General features: G+C 41.3%; 1 protein-coding gene across 1 annotated transcript; it reads left to right on the top strand.

Moving 5' to 3' along the window:
* The first annotated feature begins 1,067 nt into the window (after positions 1-1,067).
* Positions 1,068-19,518, top strand: LOC109873951 (erythrocyte band 7 integral membrane protein). Its single transcript, XM_020465657.2, has 7 exons — positions 1,068-1,572; positions 12,675-12,784; positions 13,129-13,201; positions 16,660-16,742; positions 16,832-17,035; positions 17,700-17,834; positions 18,427-19,518. Exons 1-7 carry the CDS (start codon positions 1,512-1,514, stop codon positions 18,616-18,618), a joined length of 858 nt encoding a protein of 285 aa, XP_020321246.1. The 5' UTR covers positions 1,068-1,511; the 3' UTR covers positions 18,619-19,518.
* The last annotated feature ends 406 nt before the right edge of the window (positions 19,519-19,924 follow it).

Raw genomic sequence — 19,924 nt, forward strand, 5'->3', positions numbered from 1 at the left:
ATGTTTTTTGTTTGTCGCACCATTCTCGGTACACCCTAAACACTGTCATGTGTGAAAAGCCCAGGAGGCCGACCGTTTCTAAAGTACTGAAACCGGCGCGCCTGACACAGACGATCATATCATACTCAAAGTCGCTTAGGTCACTCGTTTTGGCTGTTCTAATATTCAATCGAACAGCAACTGAATGTCTCAATGCCTGTCTGCAAGCCACGGCCACGTGACTCACTGTCTGTGAGGTAGTGTACCTAATAAACTGGCCACTGATTGTATCTAAAACACAGAAAAATCATGGTTTTGACTGCACTGGACCTTTAAACCTTTTGGTTTTCAGGAAATCCAGGGCAAGAAGTAGAGGCCACGTTTTGTAGATTAAAGGTTTGTAAAATAGTGGTATAGTCTGCGGTCATTTAGTAAAATGACTGCCCCACGACTCCCAGGGGGGAAAATCTGTGGTGGCTCCATATCTAATTGTTTTCTTGCTACATAAATCTAGCTTTGTGACAAATTTGGTGTGTTTGTCTCAACAACAAAAAAATTCACCTGAACTGTTAAATAGTGCTACCGTTAGCAGCCATTTCAAATGATAGTCGCTACGGCCCCCTGGGGGCCAAATCTGTGGTGGCTCCATATTTAAATATATTTTCAGGGTCCATAAATCAAGCTCTATGACAAATTTGGTCCCTTGACCTCAAAGCAGTCCTTCTGATTTGTAAAATAGAATTACAGTCGGGCCATTTTTCCCCAAAATGGCTGCCGCACCACCCATAGACCAAATCTGGGGTGGCTCCATATCTAAATATTTTCAGGGCACATAAATCTACATCATTGCCAAATGTGGTGCTTTTATCAAAACGTTAATTTATCAGACACACCACCCCACTATTGGGATAAAGGCACATCCATAGAGATAGTTAGAGGATGCAACATCTTATCTGTCCCACCATGGCGTCTATGAGAGCATGGTTAGTGTAATTGAGGCCATCTCCATTTTGAAGTGGTCAATTTTCTTCTTTTACTACTTCTGAGTTGGCAAGCAAACTGAAAAGGTGCATACTGCCACCTGGACTGTGTTTTTTGAACAGGTAGAAAGCCAAGGTTGGCGATTTATGCCACCTGTAATTATGGAATGTTTGCTTACAAGTATAATTAATTGTCTGAATCCATCCTTATGATCTGGGTGGAATTATGTGATGCTTCCTTAACCTATAGGAAGTCCACCCAGTTGACTACTACAAACTGGTGAAAGTCCTCAATGGTGCTGCCCATGCTAAAACGTAAAACGAGCTTTCTGGCACTGGAGTCCTCCATATGTGTCTATTTCATTGTAGTGGTTGACCTATTATACCCAGTAGGGGGTGACAAAGTGCATGAAAATTAAGAAAAAATATATTTAAGCGTCATCGGGAAATGTAGCCTACTATATTGTGACTCAAACACAAGCTGGTTTTCAGCAACAAACATACTAACCTGAAGCCACAGCTCTGAGATCAGTGACTGAACTGTATTTTACAATGGAAGAATACGGCAAAGAAACCCAGTCGAGAGAGAGTAAAAGACGGGAACGACAAGCAGGTAATCCGGTTTATTTACTAAATCCGGCGGATATGTTTATATTTATAGACAAAATGGCCACATTTGCGTCTCTTTAGACAACACATGACCAAAGAAAGTAGTGGGACAGGGACACGCCCTACAAAACACGGCTGTGTCATGCAAGTCCAGAAACCCACGCATTTTTGCCACAATGTAGCAGACTTGCTGATATAACAGTTACAGTTTGAGATTACAATAACATTGTTGCATTGAACACATTTTGCCTACAGTGTTGTGCAGAAGCTACGAGCTTCCAGTAGCTGTGCGTGGATAAAAGCACCAGGGAAAAGTCAGAAAAATAGCCATATTACAACCTGTGTTGTGATAATTTAGTTGTTTGCTCTAGAACCTGTTATTTCATATGCATTGCGACCGTGATTATATAGGCCTAAAGGCCGAGACAATAAGAAAACACAGTAGCAGAATAAATTCAACCACCCCTTTGTTGTATCACAACCGGAGAGCAATCTCTATCCGGTGAAGTCCACAAAGCATATTGCATGTAAACAAACAGTTAATTGACCTACAGCACGACCAAGCAAGTTAATGTTTCCCGACATTTTCGGACCACTAAACAACTAGCCAATTGATTTAGAATCACGAGAGTTATGCAAGTCACAAAGAAAACAGGAGCTGCCTCCACTATTCCAGCACCATCATATCACATGTGCTTCGTCTAATACAGTGACAACTAAAAGATACCAAAAACAACTTAGTCCAATCAACGTAAGCTACATACAGTGGCGATTTTAGCATGTGAATCTTGGTAGGGCAAATTATTTACTTGCACTATAAATGGTGACAAACGGTGAACACAAACTGTTAGGGCCTACATAAAGTTGTCCCAACAGCAGTCCCAACACCTTACCACTGCCTCACCTGGCTGACAGCGGAGCCTTGTCTGGCAGCGATACAGTTCATTCAGCCTCAATTACTGCCTTTAAAAAAAACATAGCTGACTTTCTTAAACAAATGCGCTTTCTACTGACAATAAGCAGCATAAGGGGGAAGACAATACATAAGAGGCAATACGTAAAATTTATCAAGACATTAATGAGCGTGCTGGGAAGGTTGTAGTCATGAACTATTTGTTCGGCACTTTTGAAATGTATAGCGACAGAATTGAGAACGTGGGCCGTTCTTAGTGTTCTCCCTGTACACCAAGTCAGAACTGTAGGATAAATAAATGGGGCATATAAGCAGACAATGAAAGCTCTTACAATATTTAATGATTACATTTCTCTAAAACCGGTTATAGGCCTGTGCACCACCATGTCAGAGCAGTAGGTGAAATTATGAGGGGAAAATATACCAAATTATTAGGGTGAGGCACATGGGCTACTAACAGCTTACTACACAACATACTTAGTATTACTTTCTTAGCTACAGTATACATATCTCCCTGGCATATTACATAATAACAAGACATTTTTGGACTCACCTTGTTGTGCTGTGTTCACTTGAACAGGAAGATGGCGCGGCGTTCCATCATGGGCAAATTTTGTCATAAAACTTTGTCATCAAAGTCTGGCATTCTCTGGATTTATGGTGCTTTCAAGACAACTGGGAACTCTGAAAAAAATACAGTTGAAAAATGATGACATAAGTGATCTTCATGTCGTAGCTCTAGAAAGAGGCCCGAGTTCACGACTTACAATTGGAGTTGGATGACCATTCAAAACATATTTTCTCAGTCAGAGATACTTTTTTCCTGAGTTCCCAGTTGTCTTGAACTCACTGAAGTTAGATTTCCCAGTTTTGAGTTAAGTTGTTTTGAGTGTGGCAGAAATCATGCTGGATTGACAGCATGGCCGATGTTGAATGTTTACCATTTTAAGCTCGGAAAAGAGAACCTTAAACCGAGAATTGGGACCACATTCTCACTCCACTGAATAACAGGCTAGTGATTGCTTCGCAATCCTTGCAGTTAGCCACGGATTCTTTCCAAACCACTCATTGTTGAATTTTCATTTTCCAACTTGTTGTGTAGTTATATGTCCAATGGCTAATGAGTACCGATGTTTTATCTATAATTTCTCTTCATTTCTCTTCATATGACATGGATTAAAAATGATGTGCCAGTAGATTGTCGACTTGATTCATGAATGGATGATGACTGCTAGCTAAGACTTTGAAAGTATGTTGACATGATCAGTTCAATCAAAGCTACTGTAGATACAGTTGAAGTTGGAAGTTTACATACACTTAGGTTGGAGTCATTAAAACTCTTTTTTTCAACCACTCCACAATTTTTTTGATAACAAACTATAGTTTTGACAAATCGGTTAGGACATCTACTTGGTGCATGACACAAATCATTTTCCCAACAATTGTTTACAGGCAGATTATTTCACTTATAATTCACTGTATCACAATTCCAGTGGGTCAGAAGTTTACATACAAAGTTGACTGTGCCTTTTAACAGCATGGGAAATTTCAGAAAATGATTTCATGGCTTTAGAAGCTTCTGATAGGCCAATTGACATAATTTGAGACAATTGGAGGTTTACCTGTGGATGCATTTCAAGGCCTACCTTCAAACGCAGTGCCTCTTTGCTTAACATCATGGGAAAATCAAAAGAAATCAGCCAAGACCTCAGAAAAAAATGGTGGACCTCCACTAGTCTGGTTCATCCTTGGGAGCAATTTCCAATCGCCTGAAGGTACCACATTCATCTGTACAAACAATAGTACGCAAGTATAAACACCATGGCCGTCATACCACTCAGGAAGGAGAAGCGTTCTGTCTCCTAGAGATGAACGTACTTTGGTGCGAAAAGTGCAAATCAATCCCAGAACAACAGCAAAGGACCTTGTGAAGATGCTGGAGGAAACGGGTACAGGAGTATCTAGGTACAGGAGTATCTATATCCACAGTAAAACAAGTCCTATATCGATATAACCTGAAAGGCCGCTCAGCAAGGAAGAAGCCACTGCTCCAAAACCGCCATAAAAAAGCCAGACTACGGTTTGCAACTGCACAAAGATTGTACTTTTTGGAGAAATGTCCTCTGGTCGGATAAAACAAATATAGAACTGTTTGGCCATAATGACCATCGTTATGTTTGGAGGAAAAAGGGGGAGGCTTGCAAGCCGAAGAACACCAACCCAAACCTTGAAGCACCGGGGTGGCAGCATCATGTTGTTAGGGTGCTTTGGTGCAGGAGGGTCTGGTGCACTTCACAAAATAGATGGCATCAAGAGGATGGAAAATTATGTGGATATATTGAAGCAACATCTCAAGACATCAGTCAGGAAGTTAAAGCTTGGTCGCAAATGGGTCTTCCAAATGGACAATGACCCCAAGATACTTACAAAGTTGTGGCAAAATGGCTTAAGGACAATAAAGTCAAGGTATTGGAGTGGCCATCACAAAGCCCTGACCTCAATCCCATGGAAAATTTGTGGGTAGAACTGAAAAAGCGTGTGCGAGCAAGGAGGCCTACAAACCTGACTCATTTACACCAGCTCTGTATGGAGGTTGTGGAAGGCTACTCAAAACATTTGACCAAAGTTAAACAATTTAATGGCAATGCTGCCAAATACTAATTGAATGTATGTACACTTCTTACCCACTGGGAATGTGATGAAAGAAATACAAGCTGAAATAAATCATTCTCTCTACTATTATTCTGACATTTTACATTCTTAAAATAAAGTGGTGATCCTAACTGACTTAAGACAGGGATTTTTTACTAGGATTAAATGTCAGATATTGTGAAAAACTGAGTTTGAATGTAGTTGGCTAAGGTGTATGTAAACCTCGACTTCATTGATTTGAGGTCATTTTATCGGTGATCAATGACCTTGAGCCTTCTTAGATGGGCACTTCTAATGTAGCTCTATGGCTGCATTTCATACTCAAAGTAGACAGCCCTCAGCCCTAAACCCTCAGCCCTTGAATGACATTTTACCTTGTCACATCCAAGTATACCCTAAATTAATCTAGCTACATTTTATAGGCTTCTTACTACGAGACTAAGCCAATTTGAAAACACTAAAAATCAATGTCTATATATTTTTTAGCAAGCTAAATTCATACTTTTTTCTGACATGTCAAAAATGCAGCCTTGTTGATTAAATTTGACACTTCGCGGCCACCAGAATTTGACGTGACTACAGTTTGCATTGAATTGTGGGTCATATCAACCCTGCAAGTGACCAAAGTTTTTCACTCTCTCCTTCGAGCTAAATCGAGAGCAGAGGGGGCTACAGTGAATTGGACCTCCACTTAAGATGGCAATCAAACGGCATCTGGTTTGACTGGGACTACCCAGAAGGAAATTGGCTAGTGCAAGGGCTGAGGGGGTAAAAATAACGTGTTTGGACTGCAACCTATGGCAGCACCCAAGGGGTTTGAATTTTTGAGCTCTACCCTTAGATTTGGCAGTGACATGGTGTCCCAATGAGTAACAGAGCACTAGGCCAATCACAGCGCTTCTAGAGAACATTACCAACTAGAGGTCGACGGATTAATCGGAATGGCCGATTAATTAGGGCCGATTTTCAAGTTTTCATCACAATCGGAAATCAGTAATTTTGGACGACGATTTTTGCCAATTAAAAATAAAAATTATACATTTTTTTTTTAATTAGGCAAGTCAGTTAAGAACACATTCTTATTTTAAATGACGGCCTAGGAACGGTGGGTTAACTGCCTTGTTCAGGGGCAGAATGACAGATTTTTACCTTGTCAGCTCAGGGATTCAATCTTGCAACCTTACGGTTAACTAGTCCAACGCTCTAACCACCTGCCTCACGAGGATCCCGCCTGTTACACAAAGGCAGTAAGAAGCCAAGGTAAGTTGCTAGCTGGCATTAAACTTAATCAATCATAATCACTAGTTTTAACTACACATGGTTGATGATATTACTAGTTTATCTCGCGTGTCCTACGTTGCATATAATCGATGCAGTGCGCATTCACGAAAAAGGACTGTCGTTGCTCGAACGTGTCCCTAACCATAAATACCCATGCCTTTCTTAAAATCAATACACAGAAGTATATATTTTTAAACCTGTATATTTAGCTAAAAGAAATCCAGAATAAACGTCTTGTTTTCGAGATGATAGTTTCCGGATTCGACCATATTAATGACCTAGGGCTCGCATTTCTGTGTGTTATTATGTTTTAATTAAGTCTATGATTTGATAGAGCAGTCTGACTGAGCAATGGTAGGCACCAGTAGGCTCATAAGCATTCATTCAAACAGCACTTTTGTGCCAGCAGCTCTGCTGTTTATGACATCAAGCCTATCAACTCCCGAGATTAGGCTGGTGTAACGATGTGATGTGAAATGGCTAGCTAGTTAGCGGGGTGCGCGCTAATAGTGTTTCAAACGTCACTCGCTTTGAGACTTGGAGTAGTTGTTCCCCTTGCTCTGCATGGGTAACGCTGCTTTGAGGGTGGCTGTTGTCGTTGTGTTCCTGGTTCGAGCCCAGGTAGGAGCGAGGAGAGGTAAGGAAGCTATACTGTTACACTGGCAATACTAAAGTGCCTATAAGAACATCCAATATTCAAAGATATATGAAATACAAATGGTATAGAGAGAAATAGTCATATAATTCCAATAATAACTACAACCTAAAACTTCTTACCTGGGAATATTGAAGACTCATGTTTAAAGGAACCACCAGCTTTCATATATTCTCATGTTCTGAGCAAGGAACTTAAACATTAGCTTTCTTACATGGCACATATTGCACTCTTACTTTCTTCTCCAACACTTTGTTTTTGCATTATTTAAACCAAATTGAACATGTTTCATTATTTATTTGAGGCTAAATTGATTTTATTGATGTATTATATTAAGTTAAAATAAGTGTTCATTCAGTATTGTTGTAATTGTCATTATTACAAATACATTTAAAAAATTGGCCGATTAATCGGTATCGGCTTTTTTTGTCCTCCAATAATTGGTATCAGTATCGACGTTGAAAAATCATAATCGGTCGACCTCTATTACCAACCCCTACGCGCCATATTTTCCACTGGCTGCCCCACCATCACAGAAAGCACTGAGCTAGGCTGAAACACCTGTATTCTGGAGCTGCCTTACTCAGGAAAGCAATAAAAGGACCATAGCTCTGTTCGAATACCCATACTAACATGCTGTATACTACATACTTAATGAGTATATACTAGTACTTCATTTTAGTATACTGTAAACGACCAGTATCCTTTCAGTTCAGCGTACTAGCTCTTCGCCTGTCTACTGGAAGTTGATGCTGTTGCTATTCAACCCTTTGCTAGCTTGTTAGCATAACAAATGACTAGCTAGACATTTTATGACTTCGGATGTGTTCTTAAATTCAGTCTAGAGTGCCAGAGTGCACTCTGAGCATTTGTAAATTGAGAGCACTGTCCGTTTGTAAATTCAGAGCATTTCGCTCTGGGAGCGTTCAGAGCACACACTTGACGCTCTGGCCCCAGGAGTAGAGTTGATTCGAGCAATGTAAACTTACAACGGCAGTCAAGCACCCAATCTAACTGTCCAACTTGCTAGCTACTTACAGACACAAATGAGAGACACCTCACTCTGACCATTTTACTCGCTCTAGCAGAGCTGGTTAGGCAGTTTTCATGTTATCCAGAGCGTGGCTGCTGGCAACAATTTGATGACCTTTTTTTGCCAACGTTTACTGAAGCCGGCCATATTCAACGGGTGTTGAGCGTTCGTAAATGTATAAGTTATTCTGCTCTCTGGTAGAGTGCTCTGAAATCGGAGTAGATAGCCAGAGCAAATTTTTACGAAGGCACCCGAATGTCCATTGAGAACGGACAACAACTATACCACTTAGTTAAGAATGACAGGAATAATCAGGTCAATAAACATTGGGTAGTTAGGATATAGTTAATATACTGGCAAGTTTGATGTATTAGTAGTTAATTAATGTTAGGTAACTAGCTAACATACCGGTGCATACTGCTGTAATGACGTGCTATGTGGTTCATAAGGATAGCGTAGCTAACAAATTGTCAGCCAACATAACGTGTAAGGTAGCTTATTTGAAAAGTCATTACTTTATTATATTGCTCAACATTTTAACATTTGTCATAATTAGTTAAAGCAATGAATTTCAATCCGCTCTCGTTGGACTTCGGCTGCATATTTTCTGCCATTTTCTTCAAACCTGAAAATGATGTGAATCCACCCACATTTTCCAAAGAATTGCATGATGGGCCCTAAAAGCACTGAAGGTGTCCGCTGTTTGTATACTTCGTATTTTGGCAAATGTAGTTTATTTCTTTCTTTTTTGCTCAGCCCCACCTGCCGTGAATGACTGGTCGCCACTGGTTAAATATGATGTGGCTGTCCATGGTTCTGATCTATGTGTGTGTTTCTGGAAGTAGAATAACATGTTGACTCACCCTACTTGTAAAGAAATGCCAATGCCACCCTTCTCTCTTTCACGTTGACAAAATGGTCTGTCACTCTGTCATAAAGTACACACTTTTATATGTTGTTGTCCTATGCTACCTGGTTAAAATTCTTGCTCACTAGCCTAACTTCCTTGCATGGGCAACGTTAGCTAGTTAACATTAGCCTTCTACATCTAGCTACATATTGAACTTCCATCCCCTCAGGCCAGGGGAACAGTGTATGAACTAATGGTTGGATCAGAGTTGCCATTATAATCATTGACCAGTACGGAGAACTAGTTAAAACCAGAAGTACAAATCCCTATATCCATTCATGGCTAGTTTATGAAAGGGCAATTTTAGCTAGCTAGCCTCCGGAGGACAACAACACAGCGAGATGTAACAATTCAAGTTGTTTCTGTCATTTACGTATGCTCTCAATGCGGTTTGATAGGAGTGACGCCAAATTCAAACTGGCTTCCCTTGACACTTTTTGTTAGTGCGCCAGGACCATTCACAGTTGAGCTCACTCATTTTAGCTCGAAAGCCATATATATATTTTTTTATCAAGGAAGGCCAAATGCTCGCTGGCTTTCCTTGCATTCAATGTTACGGGCGGCAAAGACGTCATACTCTTTAGGACTAGACATTAGCAGACAGAGACAGAGGGGCTCTGTTTCACTCACTTGGTAGCTTTCTCCAGTGATAATACTGTACATTCAGCCTCGTGCAAATTGAAGAAAAAGTATGAAACACAGAGATACGAAAGATGCATTATTTTCTGTATTCTTTTTTTCTTGGTCATTTTTTTGGGGGGAAGCCTGGTATCCATGAATACACGCCACTGCCAGCTTCAGACCGCAATTAGGATCTTAACAGGCTCTATCTAATGCCACGTTAAACAACTGTGAACTCGTAACTCTCCGACTTCAGTGCGTTCAAAACAACTGGTAAATCTGAGAAAAACTATTTGAACAGTCATCCAACTCGGAATTCCAACTCGGGAACTCAGGCCTCTTTCTAGAGCTCCGACGTTCCGACCTGAAGATCACTGACGTCATGATTTCACCTCGTATATTTCCAAGTTCCAAGTTGTTTTGAACGCGGCATTATTGCAAATTCCGAATGAGTAAACATTTCTAAAATCATCATTCCACTTTGACATTATGGGGTATTGTGTGTAGGCCAGTGACAAAATAAATCTACATTTAATAAAACAATTATTCAGGCTGTAACACAGCAACATTTAGAAAAAGTCAAGGGGTGTGAATGATTTCTAAAGGCAATGCGGATCGTTACATTTGCAGACTAATGTCAGTTACATGCTGACCATGCGCATGTTGATTTTGTACCCCCACACCAGACACGATCAGGGCACGCAGGTTGAAATATCAAAACAAACTCTGAACCAATTATATTAATTTGGGTTTAGGTCGAAAAGCATTAAACATTTCTGGCAATTTAGCTAGCTAGCTTGCTGTTGCTAGCTAATTTGTCCTTGGATATAAACATTGGGTTGTTATTTGACCTGAAATGCACAAGGTTCCTTTACTGCAACAATTATTAATCCACAGATGAAACGGTAAACCGAATTCCTTTCTCTCTCAACTCTCCTCCTTCCTCAGCCTTCTTTTTTACTTCTTTGGACTTTATATGGTGGTTGGCAACCAACTTTACGGTGCATTACTACAACCGACTGGAGTGTGGATGTCAGTTCATCTTTCAATCACCCATGTGGGTATATGCTCCTAAACACCAATGAGGAGATGGCACGTGGGTATATGCTCTTAAAAATCAATGAGGAGATGGGATAGGCCAGACTTGCAGTGCGTTGAGGGTCACAAATAGAACCTATTTCTAGTTTAGCGCCTGGCCACGCAGACGCTCGCTGAGGCGCAGTGATTGAATAACATGTACCGCACGCGACGCAAGCATGTTAGGCTACTATTCCTAATGTGAGTAGATTGCATAGTCAGCATTTTGGCTAATAATATATCTCAATCACTGTTAGCAAAATAGACAGTTCTGAACAATGCATGCCTGAGCACGTTTCTTCTCATTTCGTTGCATAGGAATAATGTAGCCTTTTTTATAAACACATTTCATGCAATTCTACTAAACTTTATATGACTGGAGACATAAGCATAAGCATATTTTAGTAGCCTACTCTCCTACTCACAAATTAGTAGCCTACTCTGCTGACACTGACCAACAGATCAACCATCTAATCTAGGTCTACGAAAAGGGCAGAAGCAAATTGTACAGTATGACATCCATCTAGCCTGGAGGAGGAAATTATTGTCCCCAAAAACATGTTCCAGTGGTAGTGATCCAATGATAAAGAAAGTGAATATGCGCACGCTCACTGGAGATATGGCCAATGCTCTCCACTGGTGCCAATAAGATAGATAGGCTACTGTTCACTCAATTGGGAGTTGAGGCAGTTTAGTCTATTTCTTCTCTTTTCAGAAAAAGCCATTTGCTTTCAAAACTTTTTCCTACAATTGTATTTTTAAATATTTAACTGCTTTTCACTGACCGCTGCAACTCAACAAACAATGTGGCTGACCGGCAAAGTAAACTGACTGGCACTCTCTTGAGAGAATGGCGGGCAGGCTGGCAGCTTCTCTCAGAGAGTTGCTCCGCATGGTCCTAAAGCCAGCCAATCAATTGATGCTAAACTGCCATTGCATTTGAATTGTGTTTGGAATGATTTTAGTCTACTTTTTTGTAGCCTACTTTTGCATTTTTGGTCTTGAGCTTGGGTAGGGCGACATCCCTGCTAGATAGTAGTATAGTAAGGTTATTTGCCAGATAAAATCCATAACTTAGTTTAGTGTCAGTAGCCCTAGAATGCACCAGAATAGTTTTGCTAACTGGACTATTATATGAGTGTATCCCCCTCATTAAAGGCTTGCAATGTTACTGTTGTGAATGCTTTGTATGACATTTCTCTGTAGGCTCAAGAAGTTTGCTTGCTGATTGTGATTCCTTGAAGGGATAGATGCTTGTTAGATATGTATCCTGTAGGTTTAATTCAATTAGTAAAACTTTAGGGGTTTGCATTTGCCAAATGTAATTTTAAAAAGTCCCAGTGGAGAATCTCTTCTAGGCTGTTTATTTTCCTTCTAATCCGATTGGTTGGTGTGGTGGGTGGGTGGTTCAGGGTGTTAATCTAGGGAAAGGTTAGTGTTACCTGGATGGGATGCTTCCGCTGGTTGCTGACATGAGACACATGCACACTGTTTCTGGGTATTACCGGTAGTTCTAAAACTAATTTCAGCCTAATTGTTTGTAACCTATGTATCTGATGCACAATTTAGGTTATGAAGGTTGCGTTTACACAGGCAGCCCAATTCTGATATTTTTTACATAATTGGTCTTTTGACCAATCACATCATGTCTTACCATATCAGATCTTTTTCAGAGCTGATCTGGTTGGTCAAAGACCAATTAGTGGGAAAAATATCAGAATTGCCTGTCACAAAAACAAAAAAATTGTGTGAAATGTGGAAGACACAGTTGAAGGCATTCAGTTGTACAACTGACTAGGTATCCCCCTTTCCCTTTCACTTGGCAAAAAATAAAGAGTAAAGAAGTTACCAGAAATGCATGATGTTGAAGGGGCTGCTCTTGTAATGGCTGGGATGTGAAAAGGTTTCTTTTTTGTCTTTGGTTGTATTTGACTTTGTGTGTATGTTTTTGTATTGTCTTTCAGCCTTGGAGAGCTCAGATACTGACAATGGCCTATGTGGTTGGATCATAGTTGGCTTATCCATCCTTCTGATGCTTGCAACTCTGCCTCTCTCCATATGGATGTGTATTAAGGTACAGTTATTACCTATATATCCACACAAGATAGATGATGCGTGAACTGAGAACTGGTTAGTGGTGTCATTCTATTTATTCTATGAGTTGATCACTTACCAGTATGCCTTTATTCCCAGTGAAATTGGCTTTCTCTCCTCTTAATGCTACACCAGCTGCCAGAGTTGTATTGTTAGATATATATATATATATATATACTCATTTTAAGTTTAAAAGGGGGGGGGGGGGTTGTTGATACCCAATCAGTGGTATTTCAATATTGACTGATCAGTGAAGGTAGAGTGAGAAATGTCAAACGAGTGCTAGGGGACAACTAATTAAGCCACTGTTTCTTTCTCTCCCAGATTGTGAAGGAGTATGAGAGGGCCATCATCTTTCGCCTGGGGCGGATCGTACGAGGAGGAGCCAAAGGGCCAGGTAATAGATACACTTCCCATCACCACCGTCACATGCACTGTCCCTGGAGAAAGTTTAAACTGTACATATTTGCTATGATTCTCTCAAGGTCCCATACTTACTTTACCAAAACCCTTGATTAAACATATTATGATCACAGACAGTATGAGATGGATGAAAATTGCAATAAAAAGTACGTGGGCCTGTCTTAAAACCACCTTAACTGTGAAACTATGTTAGGAGAGAGTCAAGCCTCTTTTCAGTGTTAATGTGGTTAGGGGTACATCTGCTTTGACCTATTTGTTTTACATTGTAGTGGGCTGCTGCACTACTACTTCCATTGGACCATTGTGCAGGGGTGCACTGCAACGGGTCAGTTCTGCACATCCTGTGTCCTAGTTTAACCTCTCCTGTCCTGTAGTAACTTATGTGTTAACATAATTCCTGAATGTACACAGAATTCCAGGGTTCACACATGCTTTCAGCAAGCACACTTTCTTTCCTTAAGCATAGTTTGTGTGGTAAGATGTTTGCCTTGGTTACACTGTAAAAGATGTCAGGTGTATCTGGTATGATAAACTGAATATGCAAATAGGTTCCCTGCAAATCTTCATAGAATACTTTAGCAGAACTTTTAAAGAGGTCATTATTCAACAAATACGGTCACTACTGAATCTGGCAATAATTGCAATCAATTAACTAATGCTCTTAATAGGCTTAAACTAAAGCTCTTGTCTGAATTAAAGTGATCTGAGAGCTTTACTGCTATCCTGTCTACAGATTGACATCTTGATGAGCAGCAGTGGGCCTAGTCATGGTGCTGGATTGGTAGTGAAGAATAAACACCCACATCCCTCTTCAGCCCTCTGCTCTCTCTCATCATTCTTTTGTATTTTTTGTTTGTGTGTTGTCCTTCGCCCTGATGATATTACCCTTTGATTGATGCTAACCCTATCCCTATTTGACATGCGTTGCCATGATGTTGTAATGGGTATTTGGAATGGGTTCTCTTTCCTAATTTCTGTAACTGATGTGCTGAGCAGAGGGCATGCCTCTCCTCTCTCTTTGTAGTTGGAGTGGAAGAGTGATGCTGAGGGTTTTGTTGACAGTTTTCCCTCAGTATTGAGTGTCATTCTTAAGATGGCTGATTAATTAGCTGTATTTACACTAGTGTGAGATTTTGTGGTGGTCCGGGGGTATGTTGGAAAATTGCTGCGGGGACTTGCTTCCATTCAGCCACAAGAGCATTAGTGAGATTGGGCACTGATGTTGGGCGATTAGGCCTGGCTTGCAGTCGGCGTTCCAATTCATTCCGAAGGTGTTCGAAGGGGGTTGAGGTCAGGGCTCTGTGCAGGCCAGTCAAGGTCTTCCACACCAATCTCGACAAATCATTTCTGGACCTCGCTTTGTGTATGGGGGCACAAGGGAAATTTCAATGGAACATTGTCATGCTGAAACAGGAAAGGGCCTTCCCCAAACTGTTGACACGGAGAAACAACGTGTGAAAAACAACGATGAAAAACAATCCCAGAACATTATTCCTCCTCCACCAAACTTTACAATTGGCATGTTGTTCTTAGGCTTGTGTACGGCTGTTCGGCCATGGAAACCCATTTCATGAAGCAGTTTGGAACTGTTGGAGTGTTGCAACGGAGGACAGATGTTTTTTACGCAGTTCAGCACTCAGTGGTCCCGTTCTGTGAGCTTGTGTGGCCTACCACTTCGCGGCTGAGACGTTGTTGCTCCAAGACGTTTCCACATCGCAATAACAGCACTTACAGTTGACCAGGGCAGCTACTGCCAATGTTTGTCTATGGAGATTACATGGCAGTGTGCTCAATTTTATACACCTGTCAGCAACGGGTGTGGCTGAAATAGCCAAATCCATTCATTTGAAGGGGTGTCCACATACTTGTGGCTATTTAGTGTACTTGAGTCAAGGGGCATTTCAATATAACCTTTTCTAATTTTGTATGACTTTCTATCAACTCTGTCCAGGACAAAGCATACATGAAAATGCCTACAAATATGCAGGCCTCATTTATTTTCAAAGACACAACTGGCATATCAGACTTCAACTAAGTAGTTGCAAGTCCGTTAAGAACAAATTATTATTTACAATGACGGCCTAGGAACAGTGGGTTAACTGCCTTGTTCAGGGGCAGAACGACAGATTTTTACCTTGTCAGCTCGAGGATTCGATCTTGCAACCTTTAGGTTGTTTTAAATGGTTCCTTCTGTGAGGAATTGCCATCTTCAGAGAATGTTTTGAACTTATTTGCAGATAATTGTTGTCTATAACAAACAAAAAAGCAAAAGTAACAGTATGCAGAGCCAAATTAACCAAATATTCTTCACTTTTACTGACTGGGTAAGTAGAAAAGGGCTTAACTGCCAAAATCGTGGACTATCCCTTTAACCATGTGGAAGATATGCTATTACTACACAAACCTCCGACCTCCAGTGATTTCAGGTGACATGGCATTACTTGTGCAGGGGTGGTACTAATGTAACTGTAAAGTGGCCACAGTAGTCTATCTAATCTACCATAGCCATGCTTTGAACCTCAAACTCTCAAGTCTGTTTTATGTTTGTGGGAAGCCTTCTGTTATGCTCTCCATGGATGAAACATGATCTCACGGGATTCCGGAACAGCCACATGATAGCAGCCTGGGGTAATAATAGACCCTCTCCATCTATCACGGAGGGACCTTCACGTTCCTCATCTGCCCTAAGAGCCCAGGCATAAACACCAACGTTTATTTTAGTATTTGGTTTCCCCAAGTAAACTCTACTCATCTCCACGCTCTCTCCCTCGCCCTCCGCAGCAAGCTTTGTCCAACTGACGGATAAGATCTGTTAACAGGATCAACTGTTATAGGTCAGACTATAGGCTAGTCAGTAGTCATTACTTTTTATGCCAGATCTTTCCCTGATGCTTTATGCATTGGTCTTGCTCTGCATTAGCCTTAACCAAGTTGTTGCCATTTTTAGGGTGGGAATCCATGGAATTTTCCATCATATCCCATGATGCATTTCATAGCAAATTTAGAGCATACTCCTACATTGCAGTATTACCAGGGCCAGCTGTCACTGGGCTAAAGTCCCAGCTAGGAAAAATTATTATAGAAGGAGAAGGAAATGTATACACAAGTGAAGTTTTAAATGCCTCTGTTAAGACTCTTTCTTACACACCATCATGCCCAGGACTCTGTGCTATATTGTACCATGCTGAACCTGAGTGTGTGCAAACAAATAGGTGTTCATGAATTTAAAGTCATGACCAACAGCAGTCGTGTGACTAATGGAACTCAGGCTTGAATGTAGTCTCATGCCAGACATTTACTCAATTCTACGGTACTGTATGTTAAATGATTTATGCTGCCCTTACTGACAATGACATTTTCTCAGCTTTTGTGATATTGAGTTGCTTTAAACTTTGCTGTTAAATTTGTGTGTGCGTGTGTCACACCCCACAGGCCTGTTCTTCATCCTGCCCTGCACAGATAGCTTCATCAATGTGGACATGCGCACCATCACCTTCGACATCCCCCCACAAGAGGTGAGCCCCCCCCCCCCCGTATTACCATGATTAGCCTATCATGTAATACATAGTGTTGTCAGTGTAACTGAATGTTCCCCCCTCATCAGGTTCTGACTAAGGACTCAGTGACGGTCAGTGTCGATGGTGTGGTATACTACCGTGTTCAGAATGCCACCCTGGCTGTGGCCAACATCACCAACGCTGACGCTGCCACCCGCCTCCTGGCACAAACCACCCTGAGAAACGTCCTGGGAACCAAGAACCTGGCTGAGATCCTATCTGACCGTAATGAGATCGCCCACAGCATGCAGGTACTGAACCACATTGACCACTAATGACTCTGTACTGACCATATACTGACATGCACAACTCCACATCCTGCATGTACTAGAGGACTGTGTAGATTATAGTTATTCATTTAGTGTTGAACAGCAAGCCATAATTGCCATAATACAGGAGAAGATATTGCGAGAGTTCACTGAATGGCTCTGTTTTTAGAATGTACACTGTAATGTGTAAGGTTAGGATTGGAGAAAACTCATTCATTGATCTTCTGGTTATGGCCTTTCTCATTGTTTTTAACCTGGTCTCTCACTTACTGCTGCAGTAACATTTGGATCTCTATCAGTTTAATATAAAGATTTTATTGTTTTCACAGAAACTGGATAGGTGCAGTGAAATGTGTTGTTTTACAGGGACGGCTGTAGAAGTACGGAGCCGCTGGTTCAAATTAGGGTTAAGTGCCTTGCTCAAGGGCACATCAACAGGTTTTTCACATTGTTGGCTCGGGTATCCGAACTAGCGACCTTTCGGTTACTGACCCAATGCTCTAACCCCTACGGTACCTGTATGTCAGATTGATATGTCATCTAGTCTTCACAGAGATGCTAAGGAAGGGGTGTTCTGGGACTATTATGACCTGAGGTTACCTATTGGATGTGGAGCTCAATGTTTTACCACCTGTATTGTTCCCAGTCCACCCTGGATGATGCTACAGATGACTGGGGTATCAAGGTGGAGCGGGTGGAGATAAAGGACGTCAAACTGCCTCAGCAGCTCCAGAGGGCCATGGCAGCAGAGGCCGAGGCTAGCCGCGAGGCCAGGGCTAAGGTACAGCACTGACACATACAGACCAGGGTAACACGCTGGAACATACATGCATTTCGTCTATTTTTCAGGTTAATCCTTTTCCTCTGAGTGAAAATTCCAGTTGTCTTCTCAGTTTAGTTATTTCTTGGCTTGATTTACTCTGAAAATATATCATTCAGATGAAAATGTTTTTGTGTAGGGTCAAGATGTCATCTTCCTTAGTTCCTTAGCAACCAGTGGTCTTGCCGTAAAAACCCTTCCATTAAGCTAGAATACATAGTGAGAGCAAAGCAGGTCACAACCTGGGGAACCTCTAACCGAGTCTCCTCCCATTGGCCATTACACTGATTGGATACCATCTTCACATGTTGTATCTGCTGGTTAAAGATGAGGTCTCTGGGAATGATTTATTTTATTTATTTAATCATCCAATCTCTCTATGGTTTCTCTCTATATACTCACATTCACTTGTTCTGTGCAACTGTGGAATTCTCTCTCTCGCTATCATCTCTCTTCATTAACTAATGGTCCCTCTTTTCCCCCCCATCTCTCCCTTTCTCTCTGTATCTGTCCCCCTCCTCCCTTCCTGCTGGGCCCTTGTGTCTGTGTGTAGGTGATCGCAGCGGAGGGGGAGGTGAACGCATCACGGGCTCTGAAGGAGGCCTCCCTGGTAATCGCAGAGTCTCCGTCTGGCCTACAGCTGCGCTACCTGCAGACGCTCAACACCATTGCTGCCGAGAAGAACTCCACCATCATCTTCCCCCTGCCAATGGACATGATGCAGGCCTTCATGAAGAGAGACTGAGGAGAGTCTGATGGGTGCTTTGTAATTGCTGTTACACACACACTCAAGAAACAAACGTTCACACATATATCATAGTATGTTGCTTTGCAAATCTGCTGTAGAAATGTAGTGGCTGTGATTGAGTGAACCATTTCCCTTGTGCCAAATGTTCTTAGGTCAATGCCAGCTGTTGCAGAGGAGGATAGTTAGAGAGCTTGCCTAAGCTTATGCCTCAAAGAACTTAATGTAACCATTGTATGTGTGTGTTAATGCAATTGAAGTGAACAGAGAAACAGGGTTTGAACAAAACCAAAGGAAACTGAGTCACCAGCTCTACTGAGGTGTGGTGTTTCCTGCACTGCTATGAGGCTGAGACCAGGATGTACTAGGGACCCTGTTTGTCTGTCTCTATGGGAAGAAACCTATTTACTATGGCCATGTTAAACCTCTCAAGCCTTAAGTCATTGCTATGGGGTCAGTGTACTCATTTCATGTCGTTTCTATGCATATCTGGATGGAAATTGGAAATGGATTTTAATATTTTCAAATAGCAGTATTTTATAACCACACTCTTGAGTGTGAAAGAAGCTACATGTAATTTGTATGGGATTTGAAAATTGGTCCTGCATTTTCTGATAGCATACTCGTGTATTGCTATATTTAATACATATCATCTTTGGAGAGTCCTGATCAGTGTTTGTATTGGCACAGAGTTTAGTGATCGGTTCCATCCAGATCAAAGATGTATTTGAATCAGAAAAGCACTGTGATCAGATGCTGTTACAGAACCTATACAGTATAAATTACTTTACTCTATAAAACCATGTATGTGTTTTATGTTTACTCTGCTGTTTGTGTAAAGGACATTGTTCCATTATTATGTTTGTTACTAAACTGCTCTGTTGTAGCCTATTTTCATCATATTGAAATGATTTCTTATCAAGTTAGGGCTGGTCGATATATTTGAGTTTGTGTTTTAGCACGATGTGGAAAATGCCTGTCTCGCAATAATCTAGGTGCTGTTATAACGTAACGTTTTACAAATGCAGCATCTCACTGTCTCTTCTGTCAGCCCAATGTCGAATCATCTCAATGTCTCTTCTGTCAGCCCAATGTCGAATCATGTTCCAATTGTGTGCCAACACGTGCACAGAGGTTATCCACAACAGCCCTAGACAGCCTTTCACAGGTTGTAACCACGGCGGAGAGGTGTACTAGCGGTAAGATTCCACCAACATGGAAAGTGAGGAAGCCAGCTCAGCCTCTCGTGAGAATGAAATTATCCCCAAAAAGGGCAGCAATATTTTTTTCTGTACTATGGAAGGGG

This window comes from Oncorhynchus kisutch, linkage group LG29, assembly GCF_002021735.2.
Source record: "Oncorhynchus kisutch isolate 150728-3 linkage group LG29, Okis_V2, whole genome shotgun sequence".
NCBI classification, from domain to species: Eukaryota; Metazoa; Chordata; class Actinopteri; order Salmoniformes; family Salmonidae; genus Oncorhynchus; species Oncorhynchus kisutch.

Coding starts and splice junctions, on each gene's coding strand:
- LOC109873951 (XM_020465657.2), top strand. CDS start 1,512: ATGGAAGAATACGGCAAAGAAACCCAGTCGAGAGAGAGTAAAAGACGG. Junction 13,202..16,659: donor AGGAGGAGCCAAAGGGCCAG/GTAATAGATACA, acceptor CACACCCCACAG/GCCTGTTCTTCATCCTGCCC. Junction 17,835..18,426: donor GCCGCGAGGCCAGGGCTAAG/GTACAGCACTGA, acceptor GTCTGTGTGTAG/GTGATCGCAGCGGAGGGGGA.